Source organism: Ranitomeya variabilis, chromosome 8 (assembly GCF_051348905.1).
Source record: "Ranitomeya variabilis isolate aRanVar5 chromosome 8, aRanVar5.hap1, whole genome shotgun sequence".
Lineage (NCBI taxonomy): Eukaryota > Metazoa > Chordata > Amphibia > Anura > Dendrobatidae > Ranitomeya > Ranitomeya variabilis.
In genome coordinates, this window is record NC_135239.1 from 157882786 (window position 1) to 157904376 (window position 21591).

Below are 21591 nucleotides of genomic sequence, written 5' to 3' on the forward strand. Positions count from 1 at the left end.
GCTTTCTGGATTTGGAAACTGCGCACTGTACATCCCCATGGCCTTAATGAGATTTTAAGTTTTGCCCCTTTTTTATAAATGTCACCTTAGCCCGTGTTTTTTTACATGTTTCTGTGTTCTTCCAAATGTTATGTTTTCTGCCTATCTTTTTGTTATTTTTAACTCATTGTATGTTTTATGTTATATATATACTCTAGGCTTACGCTATATCAGGCTGGTCCTCGTTTTTACCTCAAGTGGGCCCGTTTTGGGACAAATCGTTTTGGACATGGCATTTTTCACTGAACTTGAAGACTTGTGCTTCCTTTGGATATATCACTTTCCACGTCTATAATATTCAGTTTTAGTATTACATATGTTAAAATTTATTCTGTGTTTTCTATTGTATAATTGGCAGTGTATGTGCCCATGTATGATATATCACATTGCACTTTTTATTATATTTATAAAATTTGCACTTTATTGTTTTAATTGATTAATAGGATTGTTATCCTTTTTTACACACTGTCACTTTATTTCATCGCTATGGTACCCACTTTAGATGTATTTCCATCTGCTTGCGCGCATGTAGGCTGACCCCCGGCTGATCGGTGCCGCCGATGGTGTCTCTCTGGGCTGGGCTTCGTCCGGGATCAGTATCCCCGCTGACGTCCTCACGTGGGCAGGGCTTCTTCTTTCTCGGTCCGCTCTGCCTGGTGACGCCCTCGATGACGCTGACTCCTTGGTGACATCGGCGCTCCATGCGCCGCCTAATAGCAGTATATTAGCTTACTCTCTGATTGGCTAGCCTGCCTTTTTAAGATAGTTCCTTTCACTTGCAAGCCACTCCCCCGGAAGAAGGCTTGAGCGCCGAAACGCACGTAGGGGACGGTGGGCTTCACAGGGCTCCAGGCACATACAGGTAACCACTATTAATGATTTATTTTAAACTCTGATACCCTCCTGGTTGTGGGCTCAGAGGTGGTTTACAGCCCCTCTGTTGTTCGTGTGTTTGCTCCGAGGTGTGTGCCTATATCTTGGGTCTTGTTACATATACTATCACCTTACACACTATGGAGTAATATTACTAGATTTATACTATATGTACCTGTTGGTGCCTGGTCTCCCTGTGTTTTCCCATGTTTTGGCTATTCCCCTGTCACATCCCCTGTACTTTTTAGGATTGTGGGAAAGGAGACAGTAGGTCGGGGGTTACAGTAGCTCCGATGGTGTTGAGGTGGCCGTTTGGTCATTACAGGTTGTAAGCTTCTTTGAGGTTGTTGTTTAACGCCTTAATGACCACCAATATGTTTTTTACTGACCTGAGATATAAGAGAATAGCATCCCCATACAGGTGACAATCCAGCAGCTGTCAGCTGTACACTATAGCCGACAACTTGTTGCATTAACCATGATCAGAGTTGGCACCGTCCATATCTGTTTAACCCCTTAGATGCGGGTGGGGCTTTGTGTTGCTCTGCTTACATATTCATCTGTATGGCTTATAACAGGTCAGTGATCCCTCAGTGACCTACCCCCTATTTTAAATGCTGCATACAATATGGTTTGGAAAAAAAAATCACATTCGTCAGGCAGGCAGCGGCACATGCTCTATAGCATAATACGGTTGATAACATGCCTGTTTTCGTTTTATTTAGACATTTAGTTTTGTTTGAAACAAAAAAATTCTCTACCAGAAATGCGATAGATGCTGCTGCACAGGCGCGGGCGCCATTTTGATTAAGATAATATTTTTTTACGGGCATATCATTAACTCAAAACTGAAAATAAAGATTAAACAACAACAACAAAATGGATTTTATCACCCAGGTTTCATTGTAATCAGTATAATGGCGCCGACCAGACACTGTCTGTAGATTACTCTGCACAATCCTGCTGACAGGTTCCCTTTAACCGAATCCTTCAGCAGAATTAATTCTCATAATGCAAAAAATGCAATTGAATTTTCAACCATGTCAGACTATTAGGGTACGTACCCATGATCAAACCCGCAGCAGCCAGCTGTGACCGCATAGTCGATGGGATTACTAGAAATTCCATGTCCATTATGCGTCCATACAGGGCCGTATTTAGAGTTTCTGCTGCCCTAGGCACTTTTAGTGCTGCCTCCCCCATTGGTGAGTATGACACTATCGGCAGTGACTTTGGCAAAAATCGCTGATGTGAAAGTCGCTTTTGCCGCAGATCCGGCAGTTTTTCCGCATCTGCGGCGTAATGGATCACTTACGGGAACACTGCGCTCGGCCTCATTCATTCCCTATGGGACTTGCAGACATGTGCGGCACTTGTGGTTTTGCCGCGATCCGGCAAATGCGGTACTTGCAGCAATGGAAAAAAACACTGCTAGCAGTGTTTTTTGTATCACCGTAAGTGCAAAACCGCAATTGCCGCACATGTCCGCAAGTAGCCATCACTACCTGTCCCTCCACCTTGCTAGCTCATCCCTATCCATCCCTCCCTGACCTAAAACTACACTATAAAGCTTTAGAAAAACAATTTATTAACTGACATATTCCATTGACATATAATGAGGGCTCCAGGCTACGGCGTAGACTGGGACGGGCAGTCTCCGGGTCTCCATTCTCTCTGTGCACACCCTCAGTCCCTGCCTCACTGCCTGTGCTGCGCTGTGCACAGACCTCCCTCCACCAGACCCGGTAATCGTCGCTCGCAGTAGCATACCAGCAGAGGTGTATCTAGGGTTTCTGGCACCAGGGGCAAGAATTCATTTTGGTGCCCCCCTCCGCCAAGGACATATGCGATTTGCACACTCAGTCATGTGCCCACGAGCTCCTCTCCCTAATGCTCTCAATGTTCAGTGAAAAACTGAGGGAAGCGGGAAGAGAAGCTCGGTGTCACAGGACTTGTGCTGACATGACCGTCCACCAGCAAGGGAGAATCCTAAAAGTGTGCAGTGCATGCGCTGTGAGAATTCAGAAGCTGCAATGTCAGGATTCAGCTCTGCAGGTTCCAGTAGTCGTCACATGGATACTTCACTCATATGCGACATTTATGCGCATATTCATCACCTTAATGAGCGGTACCATGTGACCGCTGAAGACAGGACTCGCTGCCGGCGCTGAGACGCAGTTGCAGCCACCGCTGGAGGAAGGTGAGTATTATGTCTTCAGGGAGGGGGCGGGAAGGAGGGAGGGAGGAGGGGGGGGCGGGCACTTGACCCCGGAGTTTTATAAAAAGAAAAAAGAAAAACCTAGCTCAAGTGCGCCCCCCTGCATCCCGCCGCCCTAGGCACGTGCCCTCAAGTGCCTAGTGGCAAATACGGCCCTGCGTCCATAGTCATCTGCGGATCACCCATGAAGATGGACATGCGGCGACTCCAGACCTCAGCATGTCAATTTCTCTTGCAGAATCACTAGTCTCTGTAAAAGAAATTTCATTAATAGAATATATTGAATGCGGTAAATCTGCACGGTTCAGCGATCACATGCGGATTTAGATATAGAAGCAATTTCTATATCCACGTCTGTGTTTCAGCATTTCCCTGTTGTCACTATATATGAATGAGACCATGCATTGCCATTGTTTACCATCGTGCATCATTTGATTTGACACTTCTCAGACTGTAGAAGTGAAATACTATATTGTGAATATTTAACCACTAGTTTTTGAAAAGGCTATGGAAACTATGTTAAAAATGTTCAGGCTATGATCAATTTCTGATCTTGATCTTAGATTATTGATTCTATAATGGCTCTATTCCGAGTGGATTTTAGTGGGCGTGGAGAGTTGGCTGAAAGACAGCAGAAACTAGCTCAGATGTTGTCTAGGCTTCAGAAGATTTCAGAAGGTGAGAGTTTCCTAAATTATTAACATTATATTATTTTGTTATTTTAAAAGACAGCAATCACTTCTACAAGCACCTTTCCATATGTTGTGTGCTTTAGTATACAGGACTTATAAGCAAATCCTCATACACATGGTATTACTTCTACACTTGATGTACCTTAAAGAGAACCTGTCATCAGAATTTTATATCCGAAACTAATGGCATGTATGCAATGTGTAAAAGGTGCTTTCATGCTATTTAAATCCTTATTCACTTTGCTCTTTTAGAGAAATGCATAGTTGAAATTGTTTGCTGATGAGTTGCAAATACAGTGGGTAAGCCCTGCACTTAGGCTACGTTCACATTTGCGTTGTTGGGCTTTGCGTCGGCGACGCATCGGTGACGCAACGCACAACGCATGCAAAACGCATGCAAAATGCATTGTTTTGTGACGCATGCGTCCTTTTTTGGCATGTTTTTTGACGCACAAAAAATGCAACTTGCTGCGTCCTCTGCGCCCTGACGCTTGCGCCAAAAAACGCATGCATCACAAAACGCAACACAACGCATAACCATGCACCCCCCATGTTAAATATAGGGGCGCATGACGCATGCGTCGCCGCGGCTGCGCCCGACGCAACGCAAATGTGAACGTAGCCTTAACAGCTTTCCTTCTTGTCCTCCTTTTCCATGATGCGTGCCTCCTGTCTGTGAATGACAGGTCACTGAAACATGTAAGACCTTGAGACTTCCTGTCTCCACTGGAAGTCGGCAAGGAATAGTGAGACAAGGCGGGAGAGCTGTAGGTGCAGTGCACACTCATTGCACTTCCAGCTCATTAGCATACAATTTCAATTGTGACTTTATCTAAAGGTACCTTCACACGAAGCGACGCTGCAGCGATAGCGACAACGATGCCAATCGCTGCAGCGTCGCTGTGTGGTCGCTGGAGAGCTGTCACACAGACCGCTCTCCAGCGAGCAACGATGCCGAGGTCCCCGGGTAACCAGGGTAAACATCGGGTTGCTAAGCGCAAGGCCGCGCTTAGTAACCCGATGTTTACCCTGGTTACCAGCGTAAAATGTAAAAAAAACAAACAGTACATACTTACATGCGTCCCCCGGCGTCCGCTTCCTGCACTGTGTGAGCGCCGGCAGTAGCAGGGCACAGCGGTGACGTCACCGCTGTGCTGTGCTTTCACTTTCACTTTGCGGCACTCAGTCAGTGTGGGAAGCGGACGGCGGGGGACGCATGTAAGTATGTACTGTTTGTTTTTTTTACATTTTACGCTGGTAACCAGGGTAAACATCGGGTTACTAAGCGCGGCCCTTCGCTTAGTAACCCGATGTTTACCCTGGTTACCAGTGTAAAATATCGCTGGTATCGTTGCTTTTGCTGTCAAACACAACGATACACGGCGATCGGACGACCAAATAAAGTTCTGAACTTTATTCAGCGACCAGCGACATCACAGCAGGATCCTGATCGCTGCTGCGTGTCAAACTAAACGATATCGCTAGCCAGGACGCTGCAACGTCACAGATCGCTAGCGATATCGTTACAAAGTCGTTTCGTGTGAAGGTACCTTAAGACAGCAAAATTGATTTGTACAAGAAAGGTAAGAATTTAATTAGCATTAAAGATCCTTTATATACATTCCCGTAAAGGGAACCTGTCACCCCCCCAGACATTTGTAACTAAAAGAGCCACCTTGTGCTGCACTAATGCTGCATTCTGACAAGGTGGCTCTTTTAGATCGGGTCCCTGGCACTGCTGCAATAATCGGTTTTGAAATTTGTCCCTCATACCTGTGAAATCGCCAGGTAGGCATGTCTTTCCCGACTAATCCAAACGCCTCCCAGCCATCAATCATGGCCTCTGCGCGCCGGGCGCCGCCTCCTCTCCTTCGTTAGCGTCCCCGGCGCCTGCGCTGTAAGGTGGAAGGGCAGCGCAACTGCGCTTGCCCGGAAAAAAACCTACAGCGCAGGCGCCGGGGACGCTAACGAAGGAGAGGAGGCGGCGCCCGGAGGCCATGATTGACGGCTGGGAGGTGTTTGGATTAGTCGGGAAAGACATGCCTCCCTGGCGATTTCACAGGTATGAGGGACAAACTTCAAAACTGATTATTGCAGCAGTGCCAGGGACCGGAACTAAAAGAACCACCTTGTCAGAATACAGCATTAGTGCAGCACAAGGTGGCTCTTTTAGTTGCAAACGCCTGGGGGGGGGGGTGACAGTTTCCTTTTAATTTATAAAATCCTGATGACAGGTTCTAATAAAGTATACACTTACAATTTTGAAACTTACACAAAATTTTGGCTTTCACAACTTGCTGCTTGGATGTTTTCATATCTTTTAGCCCAGTGTTTCTATAGTTACTGATATTGCATTTCAGCATTTCATAAGTTTTTTTAAATTTTATTGACAAATACATCAAGTTTATATACTCAATATCTATATTGTTTTCTTACCTTTCAAGACTTCTGGAATGCTGGATATACAGCCCATTCTTTCCTAATCAGTGCTTGGAGTTTATTACAATTTTTGTGGGGCTGATATATCAACATTTTTACTTCAGTTTTGTGCTATGACCCCTTCACGAACACCGATAAGCTTGGTTTCCATTTATCCCCGCCTTTCTGTTACTCTATGAAGGCAGAACTGTCAAAGAAAAGATAAAGGGAAAACCAGAAGGTTGGAAGGTATATTTAAACGATTGGCCTGCCATGATGCATCGAGCGGCTGGACATAGTTTGAACAGTCATTCTGTGCTGACAGAGTCCCTTTAAGGTCTCATACAGACAAAAATATCATATAGACTTGCGCTATCCAAGCTAAAATTATTCATTAGGGCTCTTCAGATGGCATTTTTTTCATACGAGCCGAGTATGCGTGTGAACAAAAATTGCAGCAGGCACTAATTTCTTTCCTATGAGATTAGACTCTCCTATTCACGCCCATGGATGCACAAAAAAATCGAATCCAATATGGATCATACATATTGCATTTGAATTTTTTGCATACATTACACTGGTCAACAGCATTTTTGGTGCCAAAGATATTTAATCGAATTTAGGGTATTTTTGGGGTGCTGATTCTGAATATGTCATCAGTTTTGCCAGATTGGCTCAAGTTTTTGAGATTTTTGGTATCTTATTTATAGCACTTGTTGGTAAATGCGACGCATCATCTCATTAATTTCTTTGGATTAGTACTTGAACTGAGCAGTTCTCAATATAGTTTTGTGTTAATTAGTGTTCTAAAAGTTTGTTCATAGCTTGATTTTTGCACTAACTTTATGTTGTTGTCTGTTTTCCAGTGAAAAGCATGAACTCATCAAGAAGAAGTTGTCTTAACGATCCAGACTCATTCTGTTACATTTGTGGTGTATACACACTGCCAAAACATAGAAGAATCATAACAGACTTCGTAAAAAAAGTGTATTTTGCCTATTTTGGGGTTATGCTTGGGGACCAAGACAAGTTTTGGGCACCACACATAGTGTGCAAAGCATGTATCGAATTATTACGAAAATGGAGCAAAGGACAAAGAAAAAGCTTCAAATTTGGTGTTCCAATGGTGTGGAGAGAGCCAAAAAATCATCATGATGACTGTTATTTATGGTAAACACAGGTACAGGCACATCTTCACAATGAGGGACAGGCCTTCTTGCAGATTCCATGTTACTCCCATTTTCGTTTCTTATGCTTATTGAATTCTTGCACTTGCACTGCACAGAAATAACAGTCATCATGATGATTTTTTGGCTCTCTCCACACCATTGGAACACCAAATTTGAAGCTTTTTCTTTGTCCTTTGCTCCATTTTCGTAATAATTCGATACATGCTTTGCACACTATGTGTGGTGCCCAAAACTTGTCTTGGTCCCCAAGCATAACCCCAAAATAGGCAAAATACACTTTTTTTACGAAGTCTGTTATGTTTCTTCTATGTTTTGGCAGTGTGTATTCACCACAAAAGTAACAGAATGAGTCTGGATCGTTAAGACAACTTCTTCTTGATGAGTTCATGCTTTTCACTGGAAAACAGACAACAACATAAAGTTAGTGCAAAAATCAAGCTATGAACAAACTTTTAGAACACTAATTAACACAAAACTATATTGAGAACTGCTCAGTTCAAGTACTAATCCAAAGAAATTAATGAGATGATGCGTCGCATTTACCAACAAGTGCTATAAATAAGATACCAAAAATCTCAAAAACTTGAGCCAATCTGGCAAAACTGATAGCATATTCAGAATCAGCACCCCAAAAATACCCCAAATTCATTAAAATATTTTGGACACCAGAAAAAAAATTTTTTTTTGGTGACCTGTGTTATTAACATAGGAGACTGTATTTGATCATGTACATTTTAAACTGTTGATGTGCAAACACAGATGTACAAGCACGGATGCCACACAAATGTAACAAACGGACACAGAAAGGGCATATGGATGACAATATGGATGAAAATCAGACGATTCTTAATTTCCTCTTTTAAAGTAGGCCTAAGGGTTCACTCACATGAGCGTATAACACGGCTGAGTATTACTTGATGTTTTATCACTCGGACCAATATTCTATTATGGGGCAGTGCATGCTGCCAGTGTCTCCAGAATTCGGATCAAGCGCACCCATTTAAGTCTTTGGGTGCAGATAAAACTTTAGACTGCACTAAGATGCCATCCGAGTGCAGTCTGACATCCACGGACACAGACAATGGAGAAATTACATTCTCAACCTTTTTTCTCACCTGTGCTCCGATTCTTGCATGTGAGAGAATCAGATCACATTAAGATGACACTCAGCTCAAACTGACAGAGTTTGAGCTAAGTGTCATTAGAATAATCAAGCTCATTCTCTCGCATGAGAGAATCATATCTCGTGTGACCTCGGCCTCAAAGCGATTCTACCTGCCTTAAAGCACTGCTTTACAGCTTCCATGCATTTATTTTGTTATGTACACATGAGAACAAATTCAATCTGAAACTACAATCCAACAACATTTCTAATTGTGCCGTTTATTTCTTTAGAGTACAATGTTGCTGTATTTATTACAAATCAAATGACTGCTGATCCGGGAGCAACAATGACGTAAGTTACAATTCAAGTTTGCATTGTACAAATAACAAATTTTCCAGTCACATCATATCCCATTCAGAGAGAAGGATCAAATGGAAGATGGATCTTTTCTGCACTGCCGAAGATAGCAATATTGGTTTCCAAAAATTATGAACAAAGAAATCCAGGAGGCAATCTGGTTTCCACTGATGAAGGAGTCTGTGAACTTTGAAATACGTTGATAATTAAAAGCTGCATTCTCTACTCATCGCTTCTGGATTCCTTTCTTCATCATTTTTGGAAACCAATATTGTGTATGCTTTCTGGGATCTGCAGCAGACAGTTTTCTGAACTTTTTATGGCGTTGTGCACACCTCGCAACGTTGTGGAACCACATCGCTACACTTACTGTTATCCCATCCTCTATCCGGGTAAGAACCTATTTTGTGCTATTGTCTTCCTGCTTTCCTACTGAATATCATATCACATGGCATTCCCACCTATCAGCTGTTATTTGCTTTAGTGGCCACATGAAGTAAACACATGTAATAATGCTGCTGGACAGCTCATATTCAACAAGATTAAGAGGCCCCTGTTGGGTGCTGCAGAGGTGGTCCAATTCACAAGACCCAGAATCCACTGCTACACATTGATTGGAGCTTCACTTTGTTGCTTTATTCCATGTCCTTACATCTGGCAACCGGAAGAGCATATAATGTATCGGTGGGGCCGCCAGGTATCAGCCGCCCAATCTATCATATTGATGACCTACCGATAAGTCGGTTAATATGATATGACTAGACAACACCTTTACAGCTGTCTTGTTCATGGATTTCAGATATGTCAAAAAGGCAGTTTGACAAAAATAATCTTTACGTGTGGCTGTTTAGCCTTTATTCGCACCAAATTTATCGAGGTGCTTTACAATATTTGATAAACTTGGCACATCTTTAAATGTAACACTTGTGTCTAGTTTGAATTTCAACTTTTTAAAAACTTCTCCATCCACACGTAAAAAGTGGAAAAAGCAGCATAAAATTGGAAAAAGTTAAAAAAAGCACTTGCAACAAAGTAGACAATTTTTTGGAGCAATACAACTAGTCCCCAAATATCAGATATAGGCCGGCGTCACACTGGCATACGCTGAGTGTGACGCCGGCCATAATCTGTGTCATTACATGTAACATGAAAAGAACCAGATATTTGTGATACACTACATAGACAAATATATTTGAGAAAACTACAGGGCTAAACCTAAAGTTTTCACTCAAAGTTGGAAGCTTACAATTGTTTAAAGGGAATCTGTCACCACTTTTTTGTGATATCATATAAAAATATTCAGTGTCACCTATGAATTATACCAGTACTTTTGATATCTCTTGACTCCCCATCTATGATCCATAAATACCATTTATATTCCTCCCGCGGTGTATGTAAATCTGCTAGGTCCGGTCCGATGGGCGGGGCTTATTGTCCGTCTCTCCCCACCTCGTGGCTTACTCTACGCATTTTTTGGGGGGTAATTCCTGTGTTCGCGTAGAGTTACTGCGTGTGCGCATTCAAATGTCCTCTCATAGTAGGGCAAAGCATAAAATCAGTATTGCGCATGCGCCGACATACTCCATTACGTTCTATGGCCCGGAAGTAATGCAATGCAATTGTGTGTGCCCTAACGCCGGAAACCTGTCAAAAGCCCTGCACATTACACCGGAAGAATCGGAAAGCGAATCTCTGAGGACTTTCCGATTCTTCCTGTGTAACGTGCAGGGCTTTTGATAGGTTTCCGGCGTGAGGGAACACACAATTGCATTGCTCCAATAGAGTGTTAATCCGCACAGCGGGAAAGCCCACTCAGTGCACAGGTAATTGCATGAGCTGATGCTGCAAGCGTATAAACAGCATTATGTGCTCCGTGAGCCAGGGTGCCACTCCAAAGAAAATAGCCACAATAGATACAAAAATTGAAAGAAATAGATGGCACTCACCGGTTAAAAAAAACTTCTTTATTCCAATACTTTAACCCCTTTCTGCCATTGGACGTACTATTCCGTCCATGTGGGGTGGGCCTTACTTCCCAAGGACGGAATAGTACGTCCAGCACGATCAGCCGCGCTCACGGGGGGGAGCGCGGCCAATCGCGGCCGGGTGTCAGCTGACTATCGCAGCTGACATCCGGCACTATGTGCCAGGAGCGGTCACGGACCGCCCCCAGCATATTAACCCCCGGCACACTGCGATCAAACATGATCGCAGTGTTCCGGCGGTATAGGGAAGCATCGCGCAGGGAGGGGGCTCCCTGCGGGCTTCCCGGAGACCCCCGGAGCAACGCGATGTGATCGCGTTGCTGCGAGGGTCTCTTACCTCCTCCTCCCTGCAGTAGGCCCAGATCCAAGATGGCCGCGGCATCCGGGTCCTGCAGGGAGGTGGCTTCACAGCCAAAAAATTCCCCAAAATAATAATAAAAAATATATATATATTATTCCTATAAATACATTTCTTTATCTAAATAAAAAAAAAAAACAATAAAAGTACACATATTTAGTTTTGCCGCGTCCGTAACGACCCGACCTATAAAACTGTCCCACTAGTTAACCCCTTCAGTGAACACCGTAAAAAAAAAAAAAAAACGAGCCAAAAAACGACGCTTTATTATCATACCTGTTGTGAATTCTGCTCTTGGGCTCCCTCCGGTGGTTGTAAGTGGTAGCGCTGCTGTCTCTGAATCACAGCATTTATCAGGTGTTTTCACTTTTTTCAATTTGGACAGGGCTATTTAGTCTTGCTTCACCCTTTAGTCAGTGCCAGTTGTCCATTGTTCCTGGAGGATTCACATCCCTGCCTGGTCTCTTCTGCTTTGCAGTTCTTTTCAACAAAGATAAGTTCTGGCCTTGATTTTGCTGTCCACATGCTGTGGTCTTATTGTTCAGTTATTTTCCATATTTTGTCTTGTCCAGCTTGGTCTGTATAAGGATTTGTTTAGCCAAGCTGGTATCTCTGGAGATGCAGATATACCCTCCATGTCTTTAGTTAGCTCTGGAGTTTTTGTATTTTCTGTGGTGGATATTTTCTAGTGTTTTAATACTGACCGCATAGTACTCTGTCCTGTCCTTTCTATTTAGCTAGAAGTGGCCTCCTTTGCTAAATTCTCATTTCAGTCTGTGTATGTTTTTTCCCTCTCCTCTCACAGTCCATATTTGTGGGGGGCTGCCTGTTCTTTGGGGATTTTCTCTGAGGCAAGATAGTTTTCTATCTCTAGGGGTAATTAGTCCTCCGGCTGTGTCGAGATGTCTAGGGAGCGCTAGGTACATTCCACGGCTACTTCTAGTTGCGGTGTTAGGTTCAGGGTCTGCGGTCAGTACAGGTACCACCTTCTCCAGAGTACGTCCCATGCTGCTCTTAGGCCACCAGATCATAACACATACCGCAAAAAGTGGAATAACACACGATCAAAAAGACAGATATAAATAACCATGGTACCGCTGAAAACGTCATCTTGTCCCGCAAAAAAAGAGCCGCCATACAGCGTCATCAAAGAAAACAGAAAAAAGTTATAGTCCTCAGAATAAAGCGATGCAAAATAATTATTTTTTCTATAAAATAGTTTTTATCGTATAAAAGCACCAAAACATAAAAAAATGATATAAATGAGGTATTGCTGTAATCGTACTGTCCCGAAGAATAAAACTGCTTTATCCATTTTACCAAACGCGGAACGGTATAAACGCCTACCCCAAAAGAAATTCATGAATAGCTGGTTTTTGGTCATTCTGCCTCACAAAAATCGGAATAAAAAGTGATCAAAAAATGTAATGTGCCCGAAAATGTTACCAATAAAAACGTCAACTCGTCCCGCAAAAAACAAGACCTCACATGACTCTGTGGACCAAAATATGGAAAAATTATAGCTCTCAAAATGTGGTAATGCAAAAAATATTTTTGCAATAAAAAGCGTCTTTCAGTGTGACGGCTGCCAATCATAAAAATCCACTAAAAACCCGCAATAAAAGTAAATCAAACCCCCCTTCATCACCCCCTTAGTTAGCGAAAAATTAAAAAATTACAAAAATGTATTTATTTCCATTTTCCCATTAGGGCTAGGGTTAGGGTTTGGGTTAGGGCTAGGGTTAGGGTTAGGGCAAGGGTTAGGGTTGCTCTGCAAGCGCAATGTGACGCCTGCAGACCAATCCATTTAAGTCTGCATTCCAAATGACGCTCCTTCCCTTCCGAGCTTTGCCATGCGCTCAAACGGTGGTCCCCCCCCCCACATATGGGGTATCAGCGTACTCAGGACAAATTGGACAACAACTTTTGGGGTCCAATTTCAACTGTTACCCTTGGAAAAATACAAAACTGGGGGCTAAAAAATAATTTCTATTTTCACGGCTCTGCGTTATAAACTGTAGTGAAACACTTGGGGGTTCAAAGCTCTCACAACACATGTAGATGAGTTCCTTAGGGGGTCTACTTTCCAAAATGGTGTCACTTGTTGGGGGTTTCAATGTTTAGGCACATCAGTGGCTCTCCAAACGCAACATGGCGTCCCATCTCAATTCTTGTTCTTTGCATTGAAAAGTCAAACGGCGCTCCTTCCCTTCCGAGCTCTCCCATGCGCCCAAACAGTGGTTTACCCCCACATATGGGGTATCAGCGTACTCAGGACAAATTGTACAACAACTTTTGGGGTCAAATTTCTTCTCTTACCCTTGGTAAAATTAAAAATTGGGGGCGAAAAGATCATTTTTGTGAAAAAATATGATTTTTTATTTTTACGGCTCTGCATTATAAACTTCTGTGAATCACTTAATGGGTCAAAGTGCTCACCACACATCTATATAAGTTCCTTAGGGGGTCTACTTTCCAAAATGGTGTCACTTGTGGGGGGTTTCAATGTTTAGGCACATCAGGGGCTCTCCAAACGCAACATGGCGTCCCATCTCAATTCCTGTCAATTTTGCATTGAAAAGTCAAATGGCGCTCCTTCGCTTCCGAGCTCTGCTATGCGCCCAAACAGTGGTTTACCCCCACATATGGGATATCGGCGTACTCAGGACAAGTTGTACAACAACTTTTGGGGTCAATTTTCTCCTGTTATCCTTGGTAAAATAAAACAAATTGGAGCTGAAGTAATTTTTTTGTGAAAAAAAGTTAAATGTTCATTTTTATTTAAACATTCCAAAAATTACTGTGAAACACCTGAAGGGTTAATAAACTTCTTGAATGTGGTTTTGAGCACCTTGAGGGGTGCAGTTTTTAGAATGGTGTCACACTTGTTATTTTCTATTATATAGACCCCTCAAAATGACTTCAAATGAGATGTGGTCCCTAAAAAAAAATGGTGTTGTAAAAATGAGAAATTGCTGGTCAACTATTAACCCTTATAACTCCTGTAAGAGTCATGTCGGTCTGGTAGTCGGGGGCAGATATATCTCAAAAGAAAAAAAGATTTGTTCCAGCTCCAAATAGTAAAATTCCAATTCTTTATTGATCCATATTTTGCTTTGACAAAGATCTGCAAAGATCGAAACGCTCATGTCCTACCGTGCCATGGAGAGTTATTCAGCCCATGTTTTTAATATGGATCAATAAAGAATTGGAATTTTACTATTTGGAGCTGGAACGAATCTTTTTTTCTTTTGTCTGTTCAACACCACGCACATCAACGTGGAAGTTCCGTGCACCTGCTGGGGCTGCCTGGTGAGCTGGCTTTTTGTTTCTTAATTTGTGTTCGCAGATATATCTCGCCCAGGTACTTGTCCTATGTGAATTAGGCCGCTCAGTATCTTCAGGATACCGAGGGGTTAATAAGTGCAGGAATAAAGGATGACCAGCTGGAGGTTTCCGTCGTCAGCCTGGGGCACACAGATTGCCTGTCTGTGTGAGACAATCGTGAGTGAGAGCTGTGCTCAAGGACTATGTGTTGTTAGCTGGGTGGGAGAAGCCCCCCCAGTTGTTAAGATAGCAACGTGTTGGTTTAGTTAGTGCCGTACAGGCTAGGATTTATTTTTATGTTTTTTTTTTTTTTACTTTGTTGCTTTCACTTTAATAAACCTGACCTAAGGTCAGCCAACTTGGAAACCTGCTGTCGCCTTAGAATTCAATGCACAAACCACGTGACCTTTGACCCCAGCAAAGGCGATCCCGGAGTGTTTTGTTACACTCCCTAACAAAAAATAATGTTGGTTCCAAAATTCTGCTGATGTAAAGTAGACATGTGGGAAATGTGACTTATTAAGTATTTTGTGTGACATATCTCTGTGATTTAATTGCATAAAAATTCAAATTTGGAAAATTGTGAAATTTTCAAAATTTTTGCCAAATTTCTTTTTTTTTCACAAATAAATGCAGGTAATATCAAAGAAATTTTACCACTACCATGAAGTACAATATGTCTCGAGAAAACAGTGTCAGAATCACCAGGAATCGTTGAAGCGTTCCAGAGTTATAACCTCATAAAGGGACAGTGGTCAGAATTGTAAAAATTGGCCTGGTCATTAACGTGCAAACCACCCTTGGGGGGTAAAGGGGTTAAAACATCGGCGTCAGGAGTATGGGAGCAGGAGTGGAATGGACGACAGCTGTTTCACGCTGCAGTGGCGCTTCTACTGGTCACACTGTCCATTCCACTCCTGCTCCCATCCTCCTGACGCCGATGTTTTAAAGTATTGGAATAGAGAAGGTTTTTTTAACCGGTGAGTGACATCCATTTCTTTCAGTTTTTGACACAATTGCATTGCATTACTTTGGGGCCCTAGAACATAATGGAGTATGCAAACATATGCGCAATACTGATTTTATGCTTTGCCCACAGTAGGGCAAAGCATACTGCGCATGCGCAAGAGGACATTTGAATGCGCACACGTGGTAACTCTACTCGAGCTGTGATATTCACAGAAAATAATACGTACAGCAAACCGATGGGGGGGGTGGAGATGGACATTAAGTCCCGCCCATCGGACTGAACCGTGCAGATTTAGGCTACTTTCACACTATTGTCGTACGACGCAATGCGTCGTGCCGACGTACCGATGCATACTGTGAAAAAAAAGCACAACGGGGCAGCGGATGCAGTTTTTCAACGCATCCGCTGCCCCATTGTGATGTCCGGGGAGGAGGGGGCGGAGTTCCGGCCGAGCATGCACAGTTGGAAATGGCGGACACGACGTACAAAAAAAGTTACATGTAACGTTTTTTTGTGCCGACGGTCCGTCAAAACACGATGCATCCGTCGCACGACGGATGCGACGTGTGGCAATGCATCGCAATGCATCGCTAATGCAACCCTATGGAGAAAAACGCATCCTGCAGGCAACTTTGCAGGATGCGTTTTTTCTCCAAAACGACGCATTGTGACGTGCGTCGTACGACACTACTGTGAAAGCACCCTTACATACACCGCCGGAGGAATATAAACGGTATTTATGGATCACAGATGGGGAGTCGAGGGGTATCAAAAGTACTGGTATAATGTATAGGTGAAAATAAATTGAATGATATTTTTACATGATATCACAAAAAAGTGGTGACAGATTCCCTTTAAAATGTCTTGGTATGCAGAAGTGTTAAAGGGTCTAGGTCTACCCAGAAAAGCAACCTCATAAAATTACCCCTTCTCCATCAAACTTTCCAGTTCATACAATGCAGGCAGGTGTGTAACATTCTCCAGACGTTTGCCAAGCCCAGATTCATCAAGCAGACTGTCCAATAGAAAACGATAATTTGTCACTGTTAGGAAATATGAAGAATTTCTTATTATTTAAATTACACATACAGAGCTGCAGTTTCCTCTGCCTGCATGTGCCTGTGTGCGATTTCACTCCCCCTCCCTCTCCCCTGCTATACAGCTGTAATGTGAGACCAGTGTGCCAGCAGCCTTCACTGATTAGTTTATGGCCCTAAACTGAAAGTACAAAGTAGAAGCACATGGAAAAACCACGGTTTCTTTTTCCTTGCAAACTTAAATATCTTAGCACCGAGTAATGATAGAAGTGGGACAAATACATCTTTGGCATGTGCCTCGGTAGAACTACCAGCCAGTGAGTTTTCTAGGGTCCAGAACCAGCACAATCACAGAAATGGATTTCTGCTTAACCAGGTCATACTTCCACACCATGTTTAGATTTAATAGAAAACAAATTTCAAAACCAGAATGATGATGGTCCCTCCGTCGCTCGAAGAGACTTCCACCCCGAGTTATGGAATTAATAAGGTTTCAGTCCTTGTGAAAAGGGGAGTGCATTCCATAGTTCTGCCCACCCCATGAGGTCATCCAGGGGGTGAGACCCTTAGTTTTGGGCAAAGGTATAAAACTCAGAGGCCCAGACAAGGGGGGGTCTTTTGCCGGGGGATTCAGCTACGACAGGCTGTGCAATCTGACCTGATGATTTTAAGAAGGTCGCCTCCTCCCACCACGACATAGCGTACCATTGAATGATATTGAAGAACTGTAAGTTGATTTTCACCTTTAATCCCTGTTATTTTTATAATTGTCTGTACATACTTGTCTTCTTTTATAATATCTTTTTACCCTTTTGTAAACACTGCCTACCTTTTGGAGTAAAATATATAAAATTACTAGCTTCGTTTCTCTTTGCTCTATTGTGTACTGTCATGTCCTCTGAAGTAAATTATGCTACTAGTTGGGTTGGCTCCTGACCCATTACCAATTCAGGAATAGGAGCTGGTGGCAGCAGAAAATGTCCTGAGCCGTTGGGAAAACTGGTAGCGACGGACGGCATTGATAATTATTGTTCCTGCCTGAGTGGGAGTAGTTATATTGCTCCTCGCTGCAGTGTGCCCATTAGCCAGGACATAGTAAGGCAGCCTTTCTGGCGACTGATTATCCTAGGTGCAGTACCCTGTCTGACCTGGGGTTAAGGGGGCTGCCAGAGAGCTGCAAGTTCCAAACCGGAACTGGGAAGTGGAATATAGATAAATCCCCCTTCAGTTAAGAACCGGGGCTGACCAAACGATCCCGGTTCATGACATATTGGTGTCAGCGGTGGGGATGATAAAAATATCTCCCCTGTGATTCCTGACAGTCACTCCATAGAAAAAGTTTCTGCTGCACAGTCTAGTGGCCATGCTTGCTTGGTATTGCGTTTATAGATTGAAAACTAATGCAATGCACGTAATTCAGGACTTATCTTCAGTCTTATTATTCTGAGTTGATGGGACATGTATGATGTATGCAACACAGGACTAGGTTAAAAGGGGGAAAACTGACCCTGCACTATGACTAGGCTGATACCTTACGATGGAGTGGGCGACCCATTCCTTGCGAATAGACCCACCGACAGTCCTAGGTTTATCTCAAGCGAAGACCTATAGATAGGGGGAAGGGGTTCCCTAAAAGATCTAAGGACTGGGTACAAAAACGGGTCACCTCCTTATAGAAAACACAGAGAAGGCTGCAGATGCCAACTGAAAACAGAAACTAAGACTAGCAGAACCAGATGTCCCAGTACTGCACAAATTATACACACAGAAAACAAAGCAAAGCACCAAGCCAGAACTAAAGCTGATTAACGCTGTAGTCCAGCAAGGACTGGGAGGCAGGTGCTGGTTAATAAAGAGTGATACAATCACCTGACCCAAGACAAACCCAGCACCAGAGGGAAAAGACCAGCAGCCAGAACACCGCAAGAAAATGGCGGATAGTCACAAACTAGATTCTAACAGTACCTCCCCTTTAACGAGGATCCACCAGATCCTCTAGGCCGGGCCTTATTTGGGAATCTCCTGTGAAAAGCCTTAATTAACCTTGAGGCTGAGACGTCCACAGATTTCACCCAGGAATTGTCCGAAAGGACCGGAACCCTTCCAGGACACAAGATACTGTAACCCTCCTCTGTGCCATCTGGAATCAAGAATGCATGAAATCTCAAACTCGCAGTCCTCATGAATTGGAGGAGCAGACGGCATAGCCACCTTATCTGGGGTGTCAACTTTCTTCAGCAAAGATACATGAAAAACTGAATTAATTTTCCAGGACGAAGGAATGTCTAATCTCACCACTGCAGAGTTGACAATCTGAACCACTTTGAAGGGTCCTACAAACTTAGGCCCCAACTTTTTAGAAGGGATCTTCAAACGCAGATTCCTAGAGGACAACCAAACCATGTCCCCAAGAACAAACTTCGCCTCCCTTCTCTTGTCAAAATATTTCTTAGACCTCCTATTAGCATGTTTCAGATTATGACGCACACTGGTCCAAACCTTTTCCAAATTTCCAGAAAAACTCTCCTCCTCAGGCACCGCCACCCCCATCCTAGAAAAAGGACCGAAAGATGGATGCTTCCCAGTACAACAAAAGAAAGAAGAAAACCAAGCCGAAGAAGATGTATGATTATTGAGAGCAAACCCAGCTAATGATAGATATTCCGACCACATCTCCTGATTGTCCGCTACAAAACATCTCAAAAACTGCTCAATGTCCTGGTTCTTCCTCTCAGTCTGTCCATTCGACTCCGGATGATAACCTGACGAAAATGACAAATGAACCTTAAGTCTGTCACAAAAAGCACGCCAAAAGCAAGCAACAAACTGTGGGAACACCATGGAGTCTGGCAATCTCTTTCACAAATGCCCTGGCAAGTGTCTTAGCGCACGGTAATTTATTGAATGGGACCAGATGACACATCTTACTAAAGCGGTCCACAACAACTCAGATGACAGAAAAACCCTCAGAGACTGGCAGGTCGGTGATAAAATCAATTACAAGATGCGTCCATGGAGAACCAGGAACCTCCAACGACAAAGCAACCCTGTCGCCGGAGCATGGGAAGTCTTAGACCTAGCGCACCCGGTACACTGACGCACCCACTTGACAATTTCTCTTAGCCACCCCGGCCACCAGAAACTCCGACCAATCGACTTTCTTGTTTCGGCAATGCATGGATGACCTGCCAAACGAGACTCGTGACATTAAACAAAACTCTCCTCAGGGCTTTAGGTACAAATAATTTCCCATACGGAGTGTTAGTTGGTGCCGCATCCTGGGCTTAAGAATGCTATTTTCCAACTCAGAACCTACTGCTGCCACCACCACCCCTCTCTGCAGAATAGATTCCTCCTTTTCAGTATTAACTGCTGAGGAGAAACTACGAGACAAAGCATCAGCTTTAACATTCTTTCTCCCAGGGATATATGTGACAGAGAAATGGAACCGATGGACTGATGAGGCATCCACCTCTGCCAGAAAGGGCTTAGTCTCATCTGTCTGGATCAAAACAGGAGCAGAGCTAAACCTCTCCTTGAGATGCTCAAAAGCCTTGACAGCCTCAGGGGACCATTGGACAGTATTGGAACCCTTCTTAGTCAGATCAGTAAGAGGTTTTGCGATAACAGAAAAATTCTTTATGAATTTTCTATAATAATTAGCAAACCTCAAGAATCTCTGAATCGACTTCAAGCATTCAGGTCTAGGCCACTCCAATACCACCTGAACCTTCACCGGGCCATCTCAAAACCATCACTGGATATAAAGTACCCCCAAAAAACAAATTTTCTGTACCGCAAACTCGCATTCCTCCAGTTTAGCAAAGTGTGTTTTCTCTCAGAATCTGCAGAACCTCGCGAACTCTCTGCCAATGCGACTCCAGATCGGGCGAGTAGATCAAAATATCATCCAAATAAACAATAACACCCCTACCGATCAACGGCCTCAGAATGTCGTTAATGAAATTTTGAAAGAACGCCGGAGCATTTCTAAGGCCAAAAGGCATTACTAGACACTCAAAATGACCTTCTGGGGTATTAAAGGCTGCCTTCCATTCATCGCCTTCTTTTAACCGCAGCAAGTTATATGGCCCACGGAGATCGATCTTAGAGAACCATTTGGCTCCTTCTAATTGGTTAAACAAATCCGGAATTAGCGGCAAAGGGTAAGGATTGCGCACAGTGATCTTATTAATTTCCCTGAAATCCAGACACGGCCTAAGACCCCCATATTTTTTTTTGACAATAAAGAATCCCACAGCCACAGGGGATTTAGAGGGTCTTATATGACCTGCAGCTAGACTAGTCTGCAGGTATTCCTTTAAGGCCTCCCTCTCGGGAATCGTCAGATTAAATAAACAACTCTTAGGTAGAGTAGCACCTGGGACGAATTCAGTAGCGCAATCGTAATCTCTATGAAGTGGTAGAGCTTGTGACTCCACCTCTAAAAATACTTTCCAGAATTCCTGAATGGCTTTAGGTAGCTCACTTGTCACCACTGCAGCAATGTGTACATCACAACATTTCCCATAACACTCCTGACCCCAGGATCTTATCGTACTTGAAGACCAGTCCAGTCTAGGATTGTGCATCTTTACCCAGGGTAACCCCAGAACAACTGGAAAAGGCAATTTATCAAGTACAAAAAAATCTAAAGATTCCTGGTGTTCCATATTCACAGTGAGTGGAAACCTGGTGACCTTTTGAGAAACGCACCCATGCTCTAGAGGCGTGTTGTCAATCGCCACTACAGGAAAAGGGCATGTTAAAGGTACGGAATCAATCTTATATTTGTCTAGAAATTGTTGATCAATCAAATTAAGTGCAGAACCACAGTCCACCATCACTTGAAAATCAATCGAATGACCACGACAGGTAGAACTACCAGAAAAATCGACTCCTGCGGACCGTAAAAATGCAATGCGAACGGGAGGGATACTCTGATTGACCTTTTTTTTTTCTTTCCTTATGCGAACCTCGCATTGCTTAATAAAATGGTCAGCCTTACCACAATACAAGCAT

At 43.4% G+C, this 21591-nt stretch overlaps 1 protein-coding gene across 3 annotated transcripts in view; it reads left to right on the forward strand.

Annotated features, from left to right (window-relative positions):
• The window catches only part of DMC1 (DNA meiotic recombinase 1), a 373319-nt gene that overhangs the window by 277069 nt on the left and 74659 nt on the right, over window positions 1-21591 (forward strand). For all 3 annotated transcript variants that reach the window (XM_077276827.1, XM_077276826.1, XM_077276825.1), the window contains exons 11-12: window positions 3694-3808; window positions 8826-8886. In XM_077276827.1, the coding sequence (XP_077132942.1) occupies window positions 3694-3808; window positions 8826-8886 (176 nt within the window). The remainder of the gene's footprint in view (window positions 1-3693; window positions 3809-8825; window positions 8887-21591) is intronic.